The sequence below is a fragment of the Peromyscus leucopus genome, chromosome 1 (assembly GCF_004664715.2).
Source record: "Peromyscus leucopus breed LL Stock chromosome 1, UCI_PerLeu_2.1, whole genome shotgun sequence".
NCBI lineage: Eukaryota > Metazoa > Chordata > Mammalia > Rodentia > Cricetidae > Peromyscus > Peromyscus leucopus.
The window spans coordinates 18,729,537-18,747,585 of NC_051063.1; the positions used below are offsets into that span (position 1 = coordinate 18,729,537).

At 37.7% G+C, this 18,049-nt stretch overlaps 1 protein-coding gene across 1 annotated transcript in view; it reads right to left on the minus strand.

The window, feature by feature from the left end:
* Cbwd1 (COBW domain containing 1) overlaps positions 1–17,677 on the minus strand; it is a 44,072-nt gene extending 26,395 nt beyond the window's left edge. The window contains exons 1-6 of the mRNA XM_028894127.2: positions 17,400–17,677; positions 14,020–14,106; positions 11,503–11,599; positions 9,204–9,295; positions 4,273–4,332; positions 3,099–3,136 (exon numbers count right to left, since the gene is read on the minus strand). Of these exons, the coding sequence (XP_028749960.1) occupies positions 3,099–3,136; positions 4,273–4,332; positions 9,204–9,295; positions 11,503–11,599; positions 14,020–14,106; positions 17,400–17,553 (528 nt within the window). The 5' untranslated portion in view covers positions 17,554–17,677. The remainder of the gene's footprint in view (positions 1–3,098; positions 3,137–4,272; positions 4,333–9,203; positions 9,296–11,502; positions 11,600–14,019; positions 14,107–17,399) is intronic.
* Between the last annotated feature and the right edge of the window lie 372 nt (positions 17,678–18,049).

Here is an 18,049-nt window from a genome sequence, read left to right on the forward strand (position 1 = left end):
ACAAAGAAAAAGGAGAGAAATAGCAGCATGGTTTTTTGTTGTTGTTTTTGTTTTTTCACAAGGAGTGGTTAGACATCTAATGTGGTTTCAGCTTGGAAAAAATTATCACATAATGTCAGTCTATTTATTTTTCTGGACTTTTCCAAGCCAAACTGATTTCTTACTGAATTGTTTCAATAGCTTGTGCAATACAACAGAAGACTCAGAAAGGAACCTCTTACTTGACCTTTTATGTGTAAACTTCATTTATTGATTCTATTGCATTAAATGCTGTCACATTTGTAGAACTGAAAAGAACAATGTCAGTGCCTAGATGTCAAGCCTTGAGAATAGAGAGCTGTCATTTTAAGTTGTCCAATTCTTTGCCCATGATTAAAAAATGAATATTTCAGATCAATGGGTGACAATCCCATTAGAGTGATAGCCTATGATATCAATTACCACTTCAGTTTCAATTTGGCTGGCTGGCCACAGGGTACCATTTCTCAGCTTTACTTGTGATGGGCTGGCTCTGTGAAGCATGACACCCTTAAATTGCTGCCCATTATCCAACTGTCATTACTTGTACTGCCTCAGAATTCTCTGAATCACAAGCAGCTACTGAGGTCAAGCTTTGCAACCAGAGGAATTGAACAAGTTGGCAAATTCTTTATATAAAGGCAAAGTTATTTATCTGACATCTGACTTGGAAAATCTAAAGTTTCCATTATTCTGACAGTATGTCAGTTTTGTGTAGGTATATTGATTTAATAATTTAAGAGGTTTTATCAAAGTGGCAAGGGGTTAAACATATACTTTGTTTGCATTATTCAGAACACTGCTTTGTTTTGGGGTCCTATCATGCCAGTAAAAGATTCTATGTAATTCCTCTCTATATCCAACTATATATATAAAACTATTTCTGTAAGTATAAAACACTAGAGTTTGACTTTGGGTAAAGCATGTTAAGTCTATACAAAAAAAAAAAAAAAAAAAATCAATGAAATGTCCTAGCTGCTATCTTATGTACCCCAAATTTGTGAATCAACTTATAGAGGAAATTAATTCAAACATACCTATAAAAATGTTCAAAATGAGCCAGGTGGCTGTGGCGCACGCCTTTAATCCCAGCACTTGGGAGGCAGAGCCAGGTGGATCTCTGTAAGTTCAAGGCCAGCCTAGTCTACAGAGTGAGATCTAGGACAGGCACCAAAACTATACAGAGAAACCCTGTCTCAAAAAACAAACAAAAAAGTTCAAAATGAGGAAATTTAAGTTTTCTAGTGGGTTTTTGTTTTTTTACTATCTCCATTTACATTTTCTTAAAATATGATTTGAAAATGGCCATTAACATTATTTTTTTCAGTTGAAAAGTGCACACTCACGCATACGTATATGTGTTATTCTAAGTCAGTCTGTTTTCTCTCTTTCTCTCCCTTCCTCTTCTTCCCTCCCTCTTACCCAGCTCTGAATGCCTGTAGTTAAATCTATGTTTAAAGACAATTTTTTTTTTAACAAATTACAACTACTCTTTTTAGAAGAAACCTATTAAGCAAGGTGTGGTGACCCTCAACTATAATCTCAGCACTCAGGAGATCTAGAAGAAGGATTATAAATTTGAGGGCAGCCTGGGTTCCCTACCAAATTCAAGACTACATTGGCTAAACAGTAGGACCATCATACACACACATACATACATACACACACACACACACACACACACACACACACACACAGCCATTAGAATTTTTCTGAGTAAAACTATAATATTTGCAAACTTTCTTTGAGTCCTATTCTATTCATAAGTTTAAATTGTAAACTCTAGAACAGGGTTCAAATGTCTCAAATAGGGTACTGAGAGTTGGGGTGTAAAGGGCCAGTAAAGTAGACTGATAGCCATCTGGACAGACTTGATAAATTTTCCCACAACATAATTTCATTGAAGAGTTGGAAGAAGGACCAACATAAAAATTAAGTTTAGATACATCAAAAGGTAAAACACCCAACAAATGTTTAAACACTGATTTTTAACTCCCAAGAAATTCTATTTGTTTCCTGAGACAGGTTCTCACTGTATAGCACTGGATGGCCTGGAATTCACTATGTAGATGATGCTATCCTCCAACTCACTGACATCCACTTGTCTCTAGCTCCCAACTCCTGAGACAAAAGGTGTGCACCACCATACTCAGCCTCCATGAACTGACTGCTTGTTCCAACCCGCATGCCCGCCAGGTGGTGGGGTGGAGGACTGGCACTAGGACAGAGGTAAGCTTATTCTCCAATGCCTTGGGCAACATTTCCGTTTCTTGAAGAATTTTCTCAGTTCACTTGAAATCTGGGAAGTGCCATTTTATCTTATGCAGCAATAAGCTTTTAAGCATTTTCAGTGCATTTTATAAGTTGAGGCTAAATAAATACACTCTTAAAGACCTCAGCAGTTGGCAAAAGCACAACTGAGTATCATTTAATAAAGAATCTCTTCTTATTATGCACTAATATTTATTTTTTTCAACATTAAACAAATCAGTATTTTGTTTAAAAAAAACTAATTTATAGTTCATGTTTGCTAAGAGTTCTTAACAAAAACTAAGATCTCATATATTTTATTAAGCTGATTTTTTTTTCTGTAGTGGAAATGGATTCTAGTGACAAGTAACACATATCCAAACTTTATACTGACCCTACAACCTTATTATAAAACATTATAATAACTCTAATTTTTATCATAACACCAAACCAGACTAAAATAAATACTATGTTTAAAACCACATAATAATGCCGGGCAGTGGTAGCACACATCTTTAATCCCAGCACTCAGGAGGCAGAGGCAGGTGGATCTCTGTGAGTTCGAGGCCAGCCTGGTCTAGAGTGAGATCCAGGACAGGCTCCAAAACTACACAGAGAAACCCTGTCTCAAAACACAAAAACAAAACAAACAAAAAAAAAAAACACATAATAATAATATAAATACACACAATCAAAGTGTATCTTTTACTTGGACTATTATTTTGAAAAAGGTTTTTCTTAAGAAAAATTTAACAGAAAGAGAAAACAATACAACCAACTCTTCCATTCCTACTCCTTGACAATTAGCAAATTATATTTGCTCAACTTACTTTTAATCCATACTTTGAATCTACAACAGTTACGATACCTACAAAGAAATAAACATGTTAGTTACTCTTTAAAGTTATCAGTTTTATGCAACTATACTTGAGAAGGAAAATTAAAACATCCTTTAGTTCACAAATACTATTCAATAAATTATTTTTTCTCTTATCAATATGGCAAACTAACTCAATCTCAGGAATACACAAAAATGTTTCAAATATATATTGAATGACTAGCTCTGTTTTTAAGAAACTAGAACATTTATAAAATTTAAAAATTAAGTCAACAATAAAACTTCTTTGGTATTTAAAAGTTTAAAGTCCGAACTAAGACACATTCTATAATATATAGTAAAATAAGACAAATTATACAAGACAGGCTCTTTTTATTTTCACAGTCAAAATGAGGCTTTTCTAAGTGTTTAAATTATTGTTTAAAGAATCTGAGACATCTTAGGACATTATATTCCTAACCTCTGCTAGTAGCTAAATTCTCAAAAGATCAATTAGTTCAGTAATTTCTGAATATATGTCAAATCACTTTGAAAAATGTAACAGTATAATGTGATATCTATGAAACAAGCTACATGATATACATACACACACACACACACACACACACACACACACACACACACATATATATCTGCCTAATGAAACCTAGATTCAATGATTCTTACCCTATAGTCTACGTGACTAGTTTAAAGAAATATAAAGAGGAGAAATGAATATAGTTGCTACACTAAGAAGGTAGTATCAAGCTTATAAATTTATACAGACTGACATAGTGTATGTATGTGTACAACATTCTGAAATCTTATCTTCAAGGAAAAATGAAAGCAAGAATATGATCTTTCCATTGTCTTCTTGACTAACTACAAAGCTTTAGCATTATACTATGTGTGCCATGGCAACGGAGGACACAAGCAATCTACGGAGGAGCATTTTGAAAGAAAAGTCTCAGTAGAAATCCTGAACCAGAGTTGAGAGCAATACCTAACAGTCCAGTTTTATCACTGTCTAGGACTTTAGAACCCCTATGAACAAAAATTTGATTCATCAAAAATTAAACAAGTTTGAGAAGAACAATGTTGTAGGAATTAAAACTGCAATATAAACAAAATGAGCGCAACCATAAAATAAATCTTAATTAAAAACAAAAGAAATTATTTTAACTTACCATCAAGATAAATATCACTCCCTAACTCAGCATCAACCCAAAACATAGAAGCCACTGCACCTGAAAATACATAATATAATAATATTCTTCAAATTGCAAAACATGATTATCAGTCTTATTTTTCACCAGTGGAATCAGTTGCTAAACTAAACCTATATGTCAATCTTTTTATGAGAATTACAGTGATAGGACTTTTCAAGATCTGACTGCATTCTATTCCTCTCCCTACTTCTAAAAACAATAAACTCTTAGCACTCATCACACATCATGCTTCTACTGATGCCAAGATAATTTACCAATATATACTGTGAAATAAAATTGGACATAATAGCTGAAAATACATGACATTTTTTATTTCCTGAATATGATTATCATACAGTTTACAAATAATAAATTCCTCCCAAGAAAAAGCAAATAAAACACATTAACTCCAAAAATCACTTGCCCCAAATAAATCAAATAACAAGAAAAATTACAAGTTTTCTGCTGGTATTCATTGTCATATATTTACTTAGTATTGGACATAAAATTTGCATCTGAAGAAAAATTATTTCTAAGAGAGAAATTAAAATGTTTTTGACAGGAACTGGTTTCACACAAAACCACGCATTCTGATTAGTGTGGCACGATACAAGGAAAAGGAACTGACAGCAAGAGAAAGCATTTGAGTTTTCAAAGCATCCCCGTCCCAGTTAGTGATGGTGCTGTCTGAAAGAATGAGCACAGGGGCAAACAAGGATAACTGAACTCATTCCACTGTCTAAAGCTGTCTACCTCCTCTGACAAGATGTGGTCCTGCTAAGCATCACTCTGTGTCAACAGTGAAACACCTGTCAGCTGTTTACAGTGATTACTCATGCAAGATATAGCAAGGGCCACAAGATCTAATGGTTTCCTGATACCTATTGATTTTTTCCCAAAAACTTAATAGTTTTCCAATTTGACTGAAATAGGATTTGTGAGTAACAGGAGCAGAATCAATGTCTGTCCTCTTCAAGGAAATTACTTTACCATGACAATTATTTAGCTAAGAACTGGAGAGTGTCAGTCTCCTAAGCGAGAAACAACTGAATTGCCAATAAGAATTATTTCCACTTTCTTGGCTAAAAACATGGTTTTAATTAATAAAGGAGAAGAAAGTAAATTTAGCACATCATGACACCAAACAATAAGATACAAAAAAGTATTAATTTATTTACTTAGCCAAAGACATAGGTATGTTAGCATCATACTTTCATAACTTTAAAACCTTACTGCTTTTTATTCAAATATAAATGGCTTTAAGCCTTACTTCTTAAGAGGATGAATTGTAAATGTGTATTACAGTTTTTACTCTAAATATCATTTACATCTGATACAATCCTTACAGGATGCACAAGAAAGAACTATTTGAACTATAGATGTAGGTGCTCAGGAACAGTAAAGTTGAGGAAATGGAGTAAGTGATTCTTCTCCCCACGGAATATTAGGCAATGTCTGAAGATAATTTTGGTTGCTTCTAGGAATATGCTACTGGCAGGCAGAACTAGGAGTGCTGTTAAACATTCTATAATGCTCAAGATACACCCCTCACAGAAGATGACTGGTCATTCAAAACATCATTTGTGTCAAGGCTGAGAAATTCTGAACTACATTATAGAATCTCCCTTCTTCAAAACCTGATAAAACAAACAAAAAAATGTTTAAAATATCAAAATGTTATCAGAACAACCAAATAATAAGAAAAGATCAATTCCCTAACCATAAATTTAGAAGTGTAATAGTCAAAATTGGAAACAAAGTTCTCTGTGAGTGTGGTGGTTTGAATAGAATGGCCCCACAGGCTAATCTAGTCGAATGCTTGGTCATTAGGGAGCGCTGCTACTTGACAGGGATTAGGAGGCGTGGCCTTGGAGGAAGTGCGTCACCAGGGATGGGCGTTGGGGTTTCAAATGCTCAAGCCAGGCCCAGTGTCTCGCTCTTTGTGTTGCCCTCAGATTCAGATGTAGAATTCTCAACTACCATGTCTGCCTGTGTGCTGCCATGCTCCTGATAAAGAGGATAATGGACTAAACCTCTGAAACTATGAGCAAGCCTCAGTTAAATGCTTTGCTTTATAAGAGTGGCTGTGGCCATAGTGTCTCTTCACAGTAAAAGAACCTGGCTAAGACAGTGTGTTACTGTGATCTTTACTAACTCAATTTCCACCCACAAGAGAGGTTGCAGAAGAACAGTTTACAAAATCCTACTACTTATCAGAAACATCTCCCCCAAAGGCAAGACGTAGGACTAACTGGAAAGCAATGGGGGGGGGGGGAGGTCAATGATAACCACAAATACTTCTGTGTCAGGGGAATTTTCTTTGTGGGACCATGGGCAAAAGGAACAAGAGCTCTGAGGTCTAATGATGACCCACAACAAGGGCTGGCTATGCACTACCAGATGAGTGGAACAAACCCAAGATAGCCACACTGGATATTCGAGGGCAGAAGCTAATAGCCATTTTACCTCATCTGTCTGTCTAGTCACTCATTTCCACTAGCTTCTCATTTCAGGTGTCCCAATAATACCCAGTTTTCAAACTGGGGCTCAAAAAAAAAAAAATTAGGATAAGATAGTGAAGATATTAAAAGGAATTCCTCATCAATGAACACAGGTAAAGGAAAGTCATCTGACCTCCCATCTGGGGTACAAAAGTACATATGTGATTTCAGCAGAGGAAAACAAATACAGATAAATGCCAAGAAGGGAAAAAGAATGGAGTAACTTAATAGCACAACAAATGTCAAAGGATTCATTCTGCAAGGAAACGATTTAAGAAATCAAATAAAACTTTGAAGTAGCTATTTATAGAAAAAAATATGAAAGCAATACAATACAAAAACAAGCTTGAAGGTCAAAAAAAGAGCAAAATAATATTCTGAGGCTTTGTATCACTAATGAAATATATTTGGAATCAATTTAATATCACCATTGTTTAACCAATAAATTAATTTACAATAGTAAAAAACAGATAAGAAACAAATATGAGGGCAATTATTGACATAAGGAAAACATAAGATTATCAGAGTAAGGGGTTGGGGATTTAGCTCAGTGGTAGAGTGCTTGCCTAGCAAGTGCAAGGCCCTGGGTTCGGTCCTCAGCTCCAGAAAAAGACAAAAAAAAAAAGATTATCAGAGTAAACATAGCTGCAAAAGATAAATCAGAACAATTAAAATAGGGCTAAGGGTACAGCTTAGTGGTGGAGAACCTACCTAGGATGTGCAAGGTACTCAAAAGCAGTAAAAAAGAAATCAGAAGCCCAAGAGATGGCTCAACAGGCAAGGGTGCACATTGCCAAACCAGGACCCACATGGTGAAGAGAGACAACTGGCCACCATGGTGGAGAGGCAACTCCCGCAGACGTGTACCACAGCATATTCAGATTCACTCTCTTTAGTCACAGTCATTCACTTTCTCTCCCTCTGCCTCCATCACCCCCTCCAGCCCCCTTCCCTTGTAAACATAAATATATAAACAAATTAGTAAGACTTAAAAAAGAAAATCAGACTAGTTAAAAGAACAAAATAAAATTCATTATGAAGAAAATTGGTCTCATTAATATAGAACCAAATAATTTGACAGAAAAAATATTTACAGTAATAAAAAAAATGAAAACATCCTTAAAGTATAGGGGAAAAATGGCTAAAAAGAAAAACAAATTCCCACATTTTTACCAGACCATAACTATTTGAGGCCTGACCCTAGTGACTTTTGATGTATTTTGCAAACATTAGGGATCTAATTATTTTTTTAAAAAAATTTTATGTGCACTAGTATTTTGCATGCACATATATCTGCACCATATGCTATATACATATGGCACATACTCATACAAACACCCACACATACATCCACATAAAAATAAATCTTTATAAAAATAACTTATTCCTGCCAATAACTCTATCAATTAACAAAACTTTAAATTCTATTAACAGCTTAAATGTCTCAAGAAGCACACAGATGACTCTTACAGGACACAAGCCAGAATTTCTTCTCCCCTGAACAATAACAAAAAGTAAACCCACAGTGAAGCTTTAGGGCTGGTGAAATGCTCAACAGGTAAAGCAAGAGCCAAGACTAGACCTGAATTGTCCACGGAAAAGCTGGTGGGCATGGTCAGTCACCTGTAACTCTTCATGGGGAAGTAAACAAAGAGAAGGTGGAGATAGGGAACTCCTGAAGCAAGCTGGATAGCCAGACCAGCAAAAGTGACAAGCTCAGCTCTTAATTCATTGAGAGACTACGCATCGTCAATACCCAAGGTAAAAATCCCACACACATTTGAATATGCATACATGTGGTGATATTTTATTTGTTCATTAATAAATAAAGCTTGCCTGGAGATCAGAGGAAATAGCAAGACATTTTAGATAAACACGAAAGTCAGGCAGTGGTAGCACACGCCCTTAATCCCTTAGCAGGCAGGATCTCTGTGTATTCAAGGCCACACTAGGGAACACAAGTCACACCAGGGAACAGAGTCAAACGTGGTGACATACACCTTTAATCCCAGTACCAACCATAGAGACCTGGAGGTCTGTACAGACAGACAGAAAGTGATAGAGCTGTGTAGGAAGAGGAAGTGAGGTAGCTGGGCTAAGAGCCAGTGAGAGGGCAGAAAAGCAAGGCAATAAAGCCTGGGTAGACAGAAAGTCGTGCATTTGGAAGCTGCAGAATTGGTGAGGTAAGGTAGGCTGGTGGCTTTCCCTATTACCCTGATCTAAGGCTTTCATCCCTATATTTGGCTCTGTGTTTTTTATTTAATAAGACAGCTTAGAAATCTGGCTACACACACATATATGGATGTACATCACACAAATATATGCAATAATAAGGCTTTAATCTCATTTAACTATTTCTCTAAGGTATCAAAGAACTAAATGCTGGTTACTAATAATATCATTTCTTACCAGGATCTGCTAGTCCAGTGGTCTCCAATAGTATGTAATCAAATTTCCCCTTCTTCTGCATCAGATTCTCTATAGCTCTAAGGCCACTGTCCCTGAGAATACCAAAAACAGTAATAACTGACTACCTAAACATTTTAAAATAGTCACAACACAACACAAAAATATTTTCAGGTACATACACACACACACACCAAAAAACAAAACAAAACCTAAAAGCAAAGGGGATGTTATCTAACAAAAGTCAGTATTTATTTTACAGCTTTATAAAAGAAAACCAGTATAAATAATGATGAAATTTATTGTCTAGAGTAGTTCTTAATAAAATTAAAGGAGGATATTGTCACTGCATACCTTTTAACTCTAGTCTGAACTAGGGTACATTGTAATTTTCTTAAAAAAAAAAAAAAGTCAGCCTCTCACTATGCAGTCAACCTGGGCTGGAACTGTCAATCTTCCTGCTTCTGCCTCCCAAATGGTGGGACTACAGACTTTTATTACCTGTTTTTCATTCCCATAATACCAAAAGTTAAGGTAAGTATTGAATGTGGTGCCTTTTGGTTAAAAAAAAATCTTTATAACTATTTCCTCTTTCCAAAAAGTTTGACTCAGTTTCAAACATCTACAATTGTAAATAATGCAGGAGAAATTTAATTCACTATAATATAGAAAAATCAATAGCACGTGTAGTAATTATTATCATTTATCCAAGAGTTTATCAGATAATTTATCTGAGTTGTTCTTATTTCAGGTACTCTTCTAGGACTGATGGTAGCTTAGTAAACTAAAAAGAAACTGCCCATGAAAACTTAAGTAGTAACTTAACATAAGGTTCTTTTCTCTGTTTCTCTGTGTGTTTATGTGTTGATACTGGGATTTGAACACGGAGCCACACATATGCTAAGTAAGCACACTACTACTGAGCTATGTTCCCAGTCCTTCTTTTACTTTTTATTTTGAGACAGGATCTCATTAAGCTGCCCAGGCTAGCTTTGGCTCACTTGGTAGCTCAGGTAGGCCTTTATTTGGGATCCTCTTGCATCAGCCTCTCAAGTAGCTAGGATTACGAATCTGTGTAACCAGGACTAGCTGAATCTTCTCTCTTTCTTTTGTGTTTGCATGTGTAGGCATGTGCGCATGCAGAGGACAGATACCAATGTTGAGTGTCTTTCTCAATGGCTTCCTACCTCATTTTTTTCTGACAGGGTCTCTCATTTGCTCCTGGAGCTCACCAGCTAGACTGCCCAGTAAGTAAGCTTCTGGGATCTACCAGTCTCCCTGTCTACCCAGCACTGGATTACAAGCTCACACTGCCACACCTGACTTTCCATGTTGATACTGAGGTTTTAAACACAGGTCTTCAAGCTTCTGTAGGAAGCACTTACCACAGACATTTCCCAGCCCACAGTTACTCTCTCTTATGAGAGTAAACTTATTTTTTTAGTTGAAAGAGACGGAATACTTAGGGGCTGGAGAGATGAATCAGTGGGTAAGAGCAATTGTTGATCTTCCAGAGGACCAGAGTTCAATTTGCTTTTTACAACTGTCTGTAACTCCAGTTTCAAGGCATTCAGCACCCTCTCTGGACTCTGTGGGCACCATGCATGAATGTGGTACATAGGCACACATGCAGGCAAAATACCAATACACATAAAATAAAAACTTTTTAAAGAAAAAAAGAGGTTGAATACTTGGAAATAAGATAAATGACACATTAAATTCAGAATAATCTTTTTTTTAACATGTGAAATAAGACTCTGAAAATAATTTTTAAAAATTCAATGAAAGAGCCAGCAGTGGTAGCGCACACCTTTATCCCAGCAGGAGGCAGAGACAGGTGGATCTCTGTGAATTCCAGGCCAGCCTGGTCTACAGAGGGAGTTCCAGGACAGGCTCCAAAGCTACACAGACAAATCCTGTCTCGAAAAAAAAAAAAAAAAAAAAAATTCAATGAAAGAATAAGAACATTAAAAGCAAAGAGGCAGGCGGATCTCTGTGAGTTCGAGGCCAGCCTGGGCTACCAAGTGAGTTCCAGGAAAAGGCGCAAAGCTTGTCTCGAAAAACAAAAAAAAAAAAAAAAAAAAAAAAAAAAAAAGAATAAGAACATTAGAACAAACTGAAAATAATAGCAAAAAACACTTAAAGAAAGCACAATCTAATGAATGTATATCCTATCCAAAAATACAATGGTACAAGCTATGTAAGTAAATTCAGTTAAATTACACAGAAAAATCAAAGCTGGAAATATAATCAAGAGACATCCTAAGTCAGTCAGCAAGCACACAGTAAACGTGCTCCTTACTTCACTGAACAGCAGAGGCAACCATTTCTAAGTTCCAGCCACTCTTCGTAGAGTTCTCCTCCTTGACTGATTGATAAGGATTTCTCTACTGCACTTCCTAGAAACAGAAACAGGCAGCCTTTAGATTATGTTCACTAGCCAAGCAAAAACAAGAGGAAGATGTTTAGAAACAGAGTAGATTCCAATGCAGAAACTATAGCTTAGAACATGTACTCTTTCATAACTCTAAATCAATCACAAAACTTCAAATTCTATTAACAGCTTACAAGTCTCAAGAATATAGATGACTCTTCAGTGATGCAAGCCAGAATCTCTCTTCTTTTGAACAACAAAAAGTAAACCTAAAGTCAGTATTTAATTCAGTAAATACTCATATTATGGTACTCTAGAAGATTTTCACTTTTCTTTCTATTAAGATTTAAATAAGCCAGGCATGGTGTACACCTGCAATCCCAACACTTGGGAGCCTGAGGCAGAAAGATCTAAGATACAACTGGGCAATTTCCAGATCAGCCTGGGCTACACAGTGAGACCTTATCTAAAAAATGTGAATAAACAAGGGCTGAACAGACTGGGTAGTGGTTAAAAGTATTTGCTGCTCTTGCAGAACACCAGAGTTCAGTTCTAGCACACACACACTGCACATTAGATAGGATAGCTGAAAACTACCTATAACTCCAGCTCTAGGGGATTCAAGGTCCATTTCTAGCCTCCAAAGAGCCTCCATACACACACACACACACACACACACACACACACACACAAATTAAAAACTTTAACAACTAGGGGCTGAAGAGATGCTCAAAGGTTAAGAACACTTGTTGCTCTTGCAGAGGACCTGGATTCTCAGCACCCACATGGCAGCTAACAACTGGCTATAATTCCAGTTCCAGGGGATCCAACACCCTCTTCTCCAGTCACCAGGCATTCCTGTAGTATATAAACATACATGCAGGCAAAACACTTATATACATAAAATATTTACAAAATATTAAATAATTTAAGTTCTAAGAAGACAAATCCAAAATTAATAACTACATCTCCTTCCTCCTTCAGACGCTAACTTGTCTAATTCTATCTCTTAACCGAGGAGCTGTTAAAAAAATATTTTTTCTTCTTATCCATTGAAAACTTTCTAAATATACTGATAGGCTTTTTAAATACTGGGTTTCGTATGTTCTTCAACCTTCTATGAGATTGTTTTCCTTTTAATTCCTCACTAAGTTGGTGGTTTCTGTTCTAAGGTTACACAGGATTCTAAATATATATAAAAACACTACTTCATTCTGACAAAGGTTTTTAGCCAAAGTATCATGTAATCACTTAAAAAATTAGACTATTATTCAAATGAAAAAGTCTCTTAGTAAAGTTTACCTGGGAAATAAGTATACATGAGATGTGTATCATAAGAATGATTTTAGATGTTTTACATATAATGGAACAATGCCCCAAAAAAGTTTCAAATAGAAAAAAATTTTTCATTTTTCATCTATGTATTTTCTGTTCATATTTCAGTTGGGTGATGGTAGAGTATCACATAATACTAGGCTATATAAAACATTAAAAAATACTGAGGATGTTGCAAAAGGCAAAACCATACAAAATGAAGAAAACCAGTAAGAAATAATATTATTAACTAATATACAAGAAAATACCTATTAATAAAAAGCTTGAAAAGGACTATTAGAAATCTTCCAGCCAGGTGCTGGTGGCGCATGCCTTTAATCCCAGCACTTGGGAGGCAGAGCCAAGCAGATATCTGTGAGTTCAAGGGCAGCCTGGGCTACAGAGTGAGATCCAGGACAGGCACCAAAACTATACGGAAAAACTGTCTCGAAAAAACAAAGAAATCTTCCAATTATTAATGGCTAAAAGCATAGCTCAGAGAGAGACTAGAGTGAGAACTTTCTTAGCATACAGGAAACCTTACACCACAATCCATCAATCCATCCATCCATCAATCAGTCTCTTTAAATGTACTTATTATGTATGGAGGAAGGGCTTGTGTTTGATGTGGACAGACTATATGCAGAGGTCAAACTTTTGGGAGGTGGTTCTCGACTGGCTGAGGCAGGGTCTCTCTTGTTGCCTTTTGTCACTATACTGCATACATACTCCAGGCTAGCTCCCACTGCACTGCACACTCCAGGCTAGCTTCCACTGCACTGCACACTCCAGGCTAGCTTCCACTGCACTGCACACTCCAGGCTAGCTTCCATTACACTGCATACTCCAGGCTAGCTTCCACTACACTGCATACATACTCCAGGCTAGCTTCCACTGCACTGCACACTCCAGGCTAGCTTCCATTACACTGCATACATACTCCAGGCTAGCTTCCACTGTACTGCACACTCCAGGCTAGCTTAATAAAAATTAATTTTAATTTTCTGAAACTATTCAATAATGGCCTCATATTAGCATCTGCTCTGATTTTAAGTACAGAGTATCAATTTACCAGTAGAATAAAGGGTCCCAAATATTATTACAACACGACAGTTAATGAACTTTACTTACCTTCTCCAAATTCATTTAAAATAACTGCTATTTTTCTATTATGCTGTTCTGTCAAAATGTAGTTCAGAAGTGTTGTCTTTCCAGCACCTATGAAATATATTAAAGCAACAAAACTCAGAGACTAATTTTCAAGACATACCTAACAATAGCACAGAGGACTTCACAGGAGAGATTAGAACAATCTTTGAAAACTATCATAATATTCCTTATGTATATTTTATAAATACTTACAAATAATCTTACAAATTGAGTCAGTTTTCTAACTTAATATGACTAATATGTCTGTAGCTAATAATAGAGCAACAAAGAACATCTAAAACTTATGCCTAATGAAAAAATAATGAATTATGGTTTCTAAGAAATGTCACTTCTAAAATAAACAATATGTAGATTTCTTTCATGATGCCCCCTTTCTCAAGTAAAAATACTTGGTTACTTCCCTAAATTTATTCAACCTATTGCAACGTCCATGAACTAGCTATAAATTCAGGTTGACTATAAAGCTACTTTTAGTATGTCTAAGCAGTCTATTACTATAAAACTGGTTTCATAAAATGGGATGCAGAGATAGTACACAACAGACTATTCAGTAGAGACATTCGGAAAACTACACTAACTTTATCCAGCAGGTGGCATAAGAAACCTAGTTTGTTCATCTCAAGCAAAAGAAAAACATTAATCATGTGAACCAAAGATTCCAAAGTTCATAATGGAATATATATTTTCAAAAAATCAACAACCCCTTAACTGCACAGCAATGTAGTTCAGTTATTGGAATGTATCATTCACTTTTCTGTAGGCAGACATTTTGAGTGTCTCCAATGTTTTACTGTCACAAGCAGTAATGCTAGAGTCTTACACATAGTTTACACATGTCTACGTAAATACATTTGCAAGTTTCCTAGGGTATAGTAAGATAGAGTCAGGGAGTACAGGATACTGATATCTTCAATGTTTAGGTCATTTTCCTTTGAAGAGTTTTTGAAGAGATGACACTTTGTTTTTAAAAATGCTGTGAAGCTCAACATAAATGGGTGGCATGAAGGAGAGACAGGTTTAAGAACACAGAACCATAAGGAAAGTCTTAAATCAAGAGGCCCTGAACATAATTATGTACAGGCCAATGACAAAGTTGAAAGCCATGAATGTAGGAGATTTCCCCGAAGAATTATTATTTTAGTAATTAACCACATTATGAAAAAAAGACATCAAGATATAGTCTACATTCATTCAAAGTATCTACTGTGCATCAAATTTAAGGCTCTGCCTCCACAGAGCTTAAAAATGTTGAAGGGGGATGGGTAGAGAACTTAGATATAAATTAGGAAGCTATTTTGTCACAAGTTGATCATTTAAGAGGAGACATACAAAATACTATGGAGAACTTAAGAGGGCTATTTAGTCAGAGCAGTTACAGGAAGAAATATTCCAAGGGGTACTTTTAAGACAGCAGTTCTCAACCTGTGGGTCATGACCCCTTTGAGAGTCAAAAGACCCTTTCACAGGAATTGCCTAAGACCATCCTGCATCCTGTAAATCAGATATTTACAGTATGATTCATAACAGTACCAAATTACAGCTATAAAGTAGCAACAAAAATAATTTTATGTTTGGGGGTCATCACAACATGAGGAACTGCATTAGAGGGTTGCAGCATTAGTAAGGTTGAGAACCACTGCTTTAAAAAGTAAAATGAGCCGGGCGGTGGTGGTGCACGCCTTTAATCCCAGCACTCGGGAGGCAGAGCCAGGAGGATCTCTGTGAGTTCAAGGCCAGCCTGGGCTACAGAGTGAGTTCCAGAAAAGGTACAAAGCTACACAGAGAAACCCTGTCTCAAAAAAACAAAAAAGTAAGATGAGTTCAATATGTTGGGCCATCTGACAGGCTAGGGAGGTAGGCAAGAACCAAACCACAAAGGTCCTTGAATTCCTGCTAAGGAACCTGAACTTTCACCCAAGTAGAAGACACTAAAGAGTGTGACGTGATCAAACTAACACTTTGTAAAGATCAGTCGGACTAGCACGCGGCTACATGAAGGAGCTGGGAGACTCGGTACTACTGTAGTTAGGAGACACCGTTAGTGTTGCAGGCGGTTTGGATTCTCAGGAGCAGGGTTTGAGGAGATATTAGTGTATGGAGTGTTGGACATGTGAAGTCTGGAGTGTCTGTAGGACATCAAAACAGAAACTATACAGAAATGAAACTAAAGGGTGGGAGCCGGAGAAATAGGAAGGAAAACGTAGGCTGCAGGCACAACAGTGTTCCCACTATTTCCAAAATAAAAAAAAAAATGGCAGAGGAGGCACACTGTCCCTAGGTTCAGCCAGCAACAAGGAGGTTGCTGGGGTTAGTCCTGACCCCAAGCTTCAGACCATTACCTGACTGTTCCTTTCACATACCAGTAAACAAAATGTGGACAGACAGAGGGGCAAGTCTGAAGTGTGCTCTTTGAACAAGGAATGTGCTCAACTTCTGTGGACTAGCCTCTGAATTCAAAACACTATTCCTTTATGAAATCTAGTAAAATCTAGAATATACTCGGTCTGACTCTAGAAGAAGAAAAAAAAAAAAACTGGTGATGAAAGGCACCAGTGATTTCTTAGTCAGATGTAAAAGGAGGGCCAGGTCTCTTGGAGCACACAGGGATGAGTTAGTCACATGTTTAGTCATTTGTTGTTGTCCTCTGTTACCTATACTGTTTTAAAAGGATATTTGGAAACGGTCCCAACGAAAGATAAGCACGTGAACTGTCCTTCAAAAAACTGCACTGTGTTGGAAAATCTGTGTTTTCGGGTATCCCCTGTGTAGCCCCAGCTTAAGGAAGTGTTCAAGGCAAAGATCTTACTCTAACTCCGCTGTCCTGCAGGGCTTTGCAAGCAGTCCTCCAAAAGAGGGTGGGGGCAGGTTACGACAGGTAAAAACTTCCCACTAATGGCTGAGAGTTTGGTTGCTGTGTCCTGTGCAGTGGACTCTCCCAAGCTAAGCAGGGTGAGAGCATCTTGCATACAGGGCATCTTTTTATTTCCTTCCTTTTTTTCTTGATCAGGGCATCTTTTAATAACAATAGACTGTCGGTTTTGTTGTTTTGTTTTTTTCTCTCAGCTGAAAAAACAAACTCAGATGACATTTTATCATTTTCCTTCTAAACTGAGGTGGATGAGCTGCACAAAGGTAAGAAGCCAGCGTATCACGAGGCGACAAGGACAGTATGGTGAGTCTGGGTTTCAAAACCGCCTTGGAAAACGCGAGGGGAAAGAGACCCCAGCCCCTACCTCGAAGACTTTCGTCCTCGGCCGGGAGGCCCGGGTGCCTGAGAGACACGGCAGACCCCCCCATCCGAGAGCACAGGTCACGGCCTTCTCCGAGCGACCATTAATTACCTAAGTACCCGGTGATAATTGTGACTGGAATCTTAATGAAGAAGTCAAGATTTTCCTCTCCTTCTTGGTTGTTGGTCTCAATGGGAACCAATTCAGGACAGTCCTCCTCCGCGTACTCCTCTTCCGCCGCCACAGTTTTCATAGCCGGTAACATGCCACCGATAGGCAGTACACAGCCCCTCAGCGGGAAGAAAGCTGCCACAGTAGACTTCCTGCGACTGGATCCAGTCAGCGCCGCGCTGATGACGTCACCACGACGCGCCGCACAGCCAGACTCTCCAGCTACGGCCCGACTTGAACCAGACGCGCCTTCCCGGGAAGGCACGCCCCTCTGCCGAGATGAGCCCGCCCACACGCGCAATGGGCACGCCCCTCCTAGGGCGGGACACACCCCCGGATGTGAGGCACGCTCTAGGGGCGTGTCCTCTGAGGGCGAACCAAGCTGCACTGTATTGTTATGACGCTAGGGGCGCTCTTGCCTCCGAGCTGGAGAGGGCTCCCTCCTGCAGCTAGCTACTGTCTGTTGCTAGGGTTGAAGCTAGGCAGGTTAGGACTTGGAGCGGCTTCACCAAAGCCGTTCCCACAGGACAGACTTTAATTACTCTCAGTAAGTCCTTTTTTTTTTTTTCATTCACAAGGAAAAGAATGAT